Source organism: Crocodylus porosus, unplaced genomic scaffold, assembly GCF_001723895.1.
Source record: "Crocodylus porosus isolate Cpor-Errol unplaced genomic scaffold, CroPor_comp1, whole genome shotgun sequence".
Taxonomy (NCBI): Eukaryota; Metazoa; Chordata; order Crocodylia; family Crocodylidae; genus Crocodylus; species Crocodylus porosus.
Window position 1 is genome coordinate 1,448,171 of NW_017728946.1, and position 8,249 is coordinate 1,456,419.

The following is an 8,249-nucleotide window of genomic DNA, read 5'->3' on the forward strand; positions in this document are numbered from 1 at the left end:
CACCTATCTTCCTGCAGGCTTCCTATAGCAATAAAGAAGTAAATGGTAACTTTAGAAAATTAAAAGCAATTTAAAATATTTTAAAGTTTAATAAATTGCTGCTTTCCTTGCTAGAAGCGTTGGGGACAGTAAAAGTCCAACTGGGATTGAAAGCTCCCCCAACTGTGCTTTTCCTGTGTTCTGAAAATCACCGGCTTGGACATCTCTGAATCTTTTGCATGTCAAGGAGGCCTCTGGAAATGATTGAGGCTCCTGGCCTGGAGAGGAAACAAGTGGAAACATATTGCAGTGCATTTCCAAGTGCAATGAAACTTTACTTTTCTTTGTTCTTAGGTTCATCCTGAATTATATGTTGACAAATCAAGAGGAGACAAACTGAAGATCAATATAGATGTTATCTTTCCACACATGCCTTGTGCTTGTGAGTAAATTCTCTACACAAATGAGAGGAGGGCAGTTGTTATTCTCTGCAGGAGGCCAGATACACTAACCATTAATGTCACCAGTCCAAGTTGGCTGCTTGTCCTTTGGGCACTAAAAGAAAGGATTTGCTGTGTTTAGGATGAGAAATAGTCAGGACTCCTTGGTACTGCCAATTACTCAATAGTGACTTTGGTCTGTGTGGTTCATCTAATTTTTCCGGGTGGTACAATGGAGAAAATGCTATTTAGCCACTTGTCAAAAGTACTTTGAAATCCACACGTGCTGAAAAAGAGCTTGGTTTTGACAGTGAAGTGAATTCAATACCTGTCACTGACAAGTGCTTGATCCCATTGCACTTAATGTTTCTGTTCTTTCAAAACCTTCTGTAGAAGACACTGAAGCAGGGACAGCTGTTATTTCCTGACTTTAGTGTTTAAATTCTGACTTTACATGTTCGAGTTATGTGGAATCAAGTTCATTATGCTACTGGTGGCTTGTGGCACTTATTTTCACTATAATAATTTGTCCAAAAATCTTTTTATTAGACTTAATAATTTGTAGCTAAATTACAAGGTTTATAAAACGTTGGAATCAAATCAGTTGATCTGTTTGTGGTATTTTTGATGAAGTTTTTCTGTTTTGATCACCAATAACTGAGGTATTTTATTTATTTATTAGATATGCTGTGCACTGGATCTTCACATTTTCTCTGAGGAATAAAATGTTTTGTTTTAGATTAATAATTGGAAAACTAAGGAGATTAAATACTGTACTCTTTAATTTCTATTGTATATTTTCTAATGTGAGCAGATTTGAATGTTCTGTTTCATATTTTCTGTCTGTAGCTAACAGGTTATTGCAAAAAAAATGAAATAGAATGTATCGTGCTATAAACTTGGCAGATCTGCCTTCCATCTTGCCACCCTGAATCATTTTCTTCCCTGGCAATATTTAACTTGGGTAGCTCAGGAGATAAGGCAGTGTTCCCCAGGGAAGATAGTGACATTGCAGGAGTGAGTAGCGGACTGATCCCGATACTGCCACATCATGCCCAACAAAGAGAGACACAGAGAAATGTGGTAGGATTGGAGTCAGGGTAAGAATGAAGTCATCCAAATAAATTCAAGCTTAACCATCAAGTCAACATTTGTACAATAGGCTGGGCTGGTGATCAGCAGGGATCCTGGTTTTCCCTGATAAAAAAAAAATCACAAAATCTCTGATAAAACCCCCTAAATCCATGATTAAAATGAAAGCCCCCCTTGCACTGCCTCCCCTCCACAGCCCTGCCAGTGCCTCTCACTCCCCCCAAAATGCCCCAGCCCTGCTTCTGCTCTTCACTCCCCCTCCCCCCCACAAACCCTGGTGATCAGGTCATTTGATGTTGGTACAAATGGCCTTAGTTTGTTAGCGCAAGCGTGGTTTCTTGTGAGAAATAGTCTTACAAGAGTTAGTTGAGGACTGTATTCCTGGTATAGCAGTTTGACATGTAGGAATGCAATTTTATCATTTTGAAGCTCTCATCCACTATCACACAACTCTTAATATTGTCCCTTTCAGCTCCAACATTCCCTCTTAACTTTCAGATAAACTTTTCATTCCAGGCCTTATTAAAAGGCTTGATAGTTTCTTAGTTTTTTGTTTCTCTGTAGACCACGAAGAACCTTTTAATCTGCTTTGTTCGCTTGCTGGTTTCAGATTTGAGCATTGATGCAATGGATGTGGCAGGAGAGCAGCAGCTAGATGTGGAGCACAATCTCTTCAAACAGCGTTTGGATAAAGATGGCAGTCGTGTGACTCCAGAGGCTGAGAGACATGGTAATGCATAGCTCTGGTGCCTTCTTCTGATGGATTCCCTGCTGGTCTTGCCATTCCCAATCTGCCTCTGGTGCCTTCTAAAAGGACTACTTGAAACATCCTTTAGTTACTACTTCAATCTGAGCTCCTTAGTCTGGAGGTCAGCAGTCTTTAAGGAGCGACAGGCCAGTATAAGGCAACTGGCTCTGAAGGTGGGCTTGCTACATGGCTAATGTTTCAAGCTGCCTGCTGCTATCCCCTGTGAGGGTGCTACTTTTGCTTTCACGCCCCTCTACTATAGTTACCACTGCTGCCACGCTTTACCTCTCACTGCTGATTCCTTTGTTACTGGCTGCTGCAAACAATCAGCAGTGAAAGAACTGGCAGTTGTAGTAAGAGGACACAAAAGAGGAAGCAGGGAGGGCTGAGGTGGCAGCAGGCTGAACTGTGGAAAAACTGATGCAGTAAGAGAAAGGGAGATGTGCAGTGGAGGAGACTCAGAGGTGCCCCTTCTAGGTTGGCACTGGTACTCACTTATGTTATTACATTGGTGGTTGGATGCAGTTGCTTGCCAGGCCAGATCTGACCTGTGTGCTGTAGGTTGCTAATGCCTGCCCTAGACAATTGAGTGGCAAGTTCACAGAACTCTAATGTCATGATCTCAAATGCAGCTTCACAAATTGGTGTTCTCTACAAATCTTACCAGCCCCAAGGCTGTGACTGAGCCTGCTGTCAAGGTGTCTTTCACTGCCTGCTGTTTTTGGGGGGTTTTTTGTTTCTTTTTCTGTCCTTGGGAGCCTATGTGACTTGGTTCCTTTGAACATATTTTAGGTTGGTCTTGGCATCTCAAGGTGTTTCAGCTGAGAGCATCAGCCAGACAGCCACAGGCCATCTAGATTTCTTCTAAACTAGTCCTTTTTCCCCCAGAAGTACTTTCTCTTGCAAAACTTAGTTCACAGAATAGCAGTGCTGGTGTAGCATTTGGTAGGGCTTTGTCTATAGTGTATTTAACTGCCCAGAGCAAGTCTAATCAATGTACCCCCTGGGTTCTATATGTTCAATGCAGCTGCACAGGGATGAGAAATAGCAGGAATGTTAGTAAAGAAAAGGCCAGTGTGGATAGAGAACAGATAAAAGGGATGACAAAATGGAGGAATAGTGCCTGAATCTCTTGATCTGTCACTGGGAGCACAGAACTTGTTCACATTGACTGTCATGCTTATGAAGACTGGATTTTTTTTTTGCTTCAGGGTAGGGAGGATTGGCTTGTTTCAATATGTGATAGCTCTGCTAGCTGGCTGATAGCTAGCAATCTGCTTTCCTTTGGCTCCCATGTGCTTCTAAGTGAGTAGGGTCTAAGCCAGGGACAGGCAGAGTCTGTCCCACAGGCCAAATCCAGTTAGCAGTGGACTCCATTTCCCAGTCTGACCTTGCTCCAGACCAGGCTGTCACCACTGCAAGGATCCGGGGCAGAGCTGCAATCCCCTGCTTACGTGCCCCTGTCTGGAGCATGCAAGCTACAAATCGTGGTTCTGCCCTGGCTCCAAAGCAAGCTGCCCCCATTGCAAGATCCCATCAGCTCTGGAGCAGCCCCCTGCTGAGCTCTGCCCCCACTATGGCTGAGGCTGGTCCCTGTGGCAACCCCAGCTTTGAGTTTTCACATGCAGCTGTGGTTGGGGTCTCCACAGAGACCAGCCGCAGCCATGCAGGAAATAGTCTGGCCACTGACTGGATTGGTCATTTTGCCCACCCCTGGTCTTAGCAGTGTCTAGATGTTGTGTCTCATCCTGACATCTCAGGCAGACTCCCAGTGTAGGAGCCTGTGTACCTGAGGTTAGTCCTGACTTCTCCAGTTGTTTTCAGTAGTTTGTGCATGTTCCCCACAGAATGTTGCTTCCTTGTGGGTAACCCTGGCTTGTAGTTCAGGGACATTTCACAATAAAGTAAAGGTTATATAGACTCTGCAAAGAAAATTAACCATATGCATGCTTTCTGGTTATCAAATAAAAGAGATACATATTAGGTTAAACTACAAACAGCCCCTTGAAGCAATGATGCTCAACTCATAGCTCAAAAGGAGTATGTAGAAGCCTCTGATATTGTTTGTAGAAATTAAAAAATCAAAGCAAAGGTTGACAAGGAGATCAATGTATGTCATTCAAGGTATATTACTTACTAAGTAGTGTTGCCTATAGGGTTGCAAGGTTGTAGACTGCTGGCATGCACTTTTCTCACCCTTCCAGTTTGAGCTGAGTCCACTTTCAGATTAGAGGAAGATTATTTTGCCTTCTCTGCACTGATAGCAGCCTTGCAAAAGATCGAGCAGTCCTGGTCATGGGGCCCTCTATATGATTGTCTAGCCATGGTTGGTTCATATGCTGAATAGCATTGCACAGTAAAATATATGAAAGTCATTAGTAAGTTAGTCCATGAGGAATAGTTGGCTGACTCTTCTTCTCGTGAGAAGTATTTTTTGTCTGGCCTTGTGAAACACCTAAATAAGATTCTCATAAAAGGTTCAAATAAGTTCTTGATACAGAGCCAACATAAATGCTGTTACCAGACTTGACACTTCTGGCACACAGTTCAGGTCATAGTCAGGATGAAATAAAATGAAAAGAATAAAGCAGCACAAACATTTGTAAACCTGTTTCACCACTTTAAATCTTACTGTGTTTTAGAGCTAGGGAAAGAAGAGGAGAAAGTTTTTGATCCAAATTCCTTAGATGCTGATCGCTGTGAGAGCTGTTACGGAGCAGAATCTGAGGATATCAGGTAAAAGAAGGCTTCTCTGAATGTGTGCCTTGGGAGTGGGGGGCTGTATCCTAATGCTGACCTGTTAGGAACACACACTCCTATGTCTTGATTTAGAAGAAGAGACTGAATGAAATTCTTATGTAATCTCTAGATCTACTTCATTTTCTAATGTATAAAAAGGAGATCTAAAATTAACGTGGGTCTTGTACACCAAAGCTACCTGTCAAAAAATAATTGAAATATTTGTATTTGGTCAAGCTTTTTGGGGGAAAAAAAATGTTCCCCCCAAGGTAATCCTTTTTGTTTTGTTTTGTTTTTTTGAAGCATGCATTTTATTCATAAATGCTTCTTATACACTCTCAGCAGGCAAATATGGTATGTGAGAGGTGGGGGGTGCTTCCTTAATCTGATCTGGGAAGAGGCTGGGTAGATGCATGCACACTTAAGGTATGAGATGGGCAATGCATCCTCCTTAGTATTCTTGTGTGGAACTGAGAGCTGGGGCAGTACTTTTGCGTATCTTCTGAGTTCAGATATCAAGAAACCCTGTTTACCTAACCTTTCACAAGCATTTGCCCAGATATTGAATGTGAATTCTCCTTTGAGAATTCCCATGTGGATCTGTAGTTTTGGGATGATCCCTTCTGAGAATGTCAGTATGTGAGAGGCCAGTGTCTGTTGGGGTAGGGTTACCATACGTCCAGGTTTTCCCTGACATGTCCTCTTTTTGGGTCCTTCCATCTCTGTCGAGGTTTTTTTTAAAATATCAGCAAGTGTTCAGGATTTTGCTCTGGCTCTGCTTTCCCAACACTTCCCGGCTTGTCTTCGCAAGGAGCTGATTGGGGGATGGGGGGCAGGGTGATTGGAGGCAGGACTAGCACATGCAGCTCTGCACAGGCCCCAGCAAATAAGTGCATGTGTGCATGTGTGCGCACTTGTGCATGTCCCTGCCAGGCTGGAGCTGCAGTGGGTCAGGGAGGTGGAAGGGTTCTTCAGGGGCAGCATGGCTGCGGTGGGGAGGGGGCTGTGGGTCAGGAGTGAGCAGTATCAGCAGGGACGGAAGGGAGGGAAGCTGCAGGCTGGGAGTGAGGGGCACCAGCATGGTCTGGGGGGCTGGGTACTGTGGATTGGGAGTGAGGGGCAGCAGCAGGGCTGAGGGAGCTGGGAGTAAGGGGCAGAGGCAGGGCACAAGCATATCACTCCCCTGCCCCCCCCCCCCTTCATATATACACTCTCCCCCACAGGTGTCCTCTTTTTTGAAACTGGAAATATGGTAACCCGATGCTGGGGTGTTCTACCTTTGTGTTGTGAGGTTATAAAATGGGAGCAAGCCCTGCAAACTCTAAGTGCATGTAGACCTAGATTGTCCTGTTTGCCTGTAGCTCTGTGTATTGGGCTGGAAGGCACTACTCCTGGAGGATCACAGGGAGAGATTGTTTCAGAAGACTGCCTCTCCTGAGGCTGCTTGGAATGCATAGGAAGTTGGGAACCACTGAGCAAGACCAATCCACCAGTGGTATGCAGAAAACCTGGTGTGCAGTCTGTCAGAGTTTGGGAACCACTAGCTCATTGTTTCTCAACCAGTTTGCCATGACATGCTGGAATGCCTTCAGAGCCCTTCAAAGATGCCATGGAGTGCCATACAATGTTAGCACTGTTGGTTATGCAAATGTGATTCACAAGATAAGCCTGAGGATTTCAGGAGAAAGAGTATTCTGATACCCAAAAGCTTGCCTATGACTACAGTTGGTTCAATAATGTCACCTTCAATAATTCTTGCCTTTACATAGAGTTAAGTACATTCTGACTTGCTGTGGTCTCTCCAACTTCTTTGCAACAGAAGAATTGCTCTATTATTTTTCCTTAGTCCAAAAATAAATGAAAAGAGCTGGCATTTTTCAGGGGGTCCCTTGAGTCTGAAAAGGAGAACCATTGGTCTAGCTTGTTTTCTTCAGGCATCTTCACTCGGAAGCCAATTTGGGAGTCAGATATTGCTATGACCCAGCTGTCTTACTACTTCTGGGTTATTTGCATTCTTGATAAAACAAGGACTGGACATTTGCTGATCACTCTAATTCATATGCTTTGTACCTTCCCCTGACCCACAACACCCTCTCTCACTTCTTCCTTCCCTCTCAACATGTACTCCTGCAAAAAACATTAAAAAACCCATTCCCCAGGGTACTGCACTGATGAACCTTCCATTGTTCTTAACTTTTCTGTCCAGAATAATTTAGTCTGATGCCACTTGTTGGGCCTTGGTGCCTCTCTGGAGATCATAGAATCATAGAGGTAAGTCTGGAAGGGACCTCCATAGCTCATCTAATCCAATCCCCTACCTGACGAACAGGCATCCCTATCCAAATAGTCCTATACAGATCCATAATCTAACCTCTTAGTAAAACTACACAGTCAACCCTGACACAGCACAAGACATTAAACCCTAACTTGCCACAGATAAAGCAGGGGGACCATGGTGGTCAGCATCCTGCTTCTGTAAAAGGTGGTTAATATATGCTCAAAAGATCCATGGAGGAGGACCACTCCCCCTCCCTCCCACTGCAGAGGAAGGCAAAAAAAACCCTATAGCCTATACCAGTCTGACCATGGGGTAAAATTCCTTTCTGACCCCAGGTATAATAATCAATCTGACCCTGAGTAAAGACTGTCTAGTCAGGAACCTCCAGCTTTAAGTCCCAGCAGGAGCTGTAGACCCTGGTCCAAATCCTCAGCTTGTATGCAACTAATGCCCAGTGCCTCTGAAGAAATCTTAAGAAAAAACTTGACACGCAACAGCATGGCATGTGGTGCATTTGTTCCCTCCTAGCCCCATGTGGCAACAGCAAAGCACAGAAATATAGGACATAGCCACAGTAGAGCATAGGCATAGCTATTCCTAGATCATCCCTGACCCCAGTGGCTGCCAGCCTCTTCTTGAACACTTCCAGCAATAGAGAGTCCACAGATTCCAGAGCCAGTCTGTTCCACTGCCTCACTATTCTAACAGTGAAGAAGTTTTTCCAGGTATCTAGTTTAAGCCTACATTGCTGGAGCTTCAAGCTATCCTACTCTCTGAAGCAAGAGAAAGTGTTTCCCTTTTGTTTGGTAGCTAGGGCTGCACTGATATTTGGGCTGATACCGATGGCTGATTATTAACCAGCAATATTGGCCGATATTAATCTGACTACCGATATGCAGCCCGGCAGCTTGGAAACCAGCATCCGGCTGGTAAGTCGGGAAGGGGCGTGGGAGAGGGAAGGGGAATGTGGGGG

At 44.3% G+C, this 8,249-nt stretch overlaps 1 protein-coding gene across 4 annotated transcripts in view; it reads left to right on the forward strand.

Annotated features, from left to right (window-relative positions):
* Positions 1-8,249, forward strand: part of ERGIC3 (ERGIC and golgi 3) — a 62,506-nt gene that overhangs the window by 2,210 nt on the left and 52,047 nt on the right. For all 4 annotated transcript variants that reach the window (XM_019550715.1, XM_019550712.1, XM_019550714.1 and 1 more), the window contains exons 3-5: positions 334-421; positions 2,122-2,241; positions 4,902-4,995. In XM_019550715.1, the coding sequence (XP_019406260.1) occupies positions 334-421; positions 2,122-2,241; positions 4,902-4,995 (302 nt within the window). The remainder of the gene's footprint in view (positions 1-333; positions 422-2,121; positions 2,242-4,901; positions 4,996-8,249) is intronic.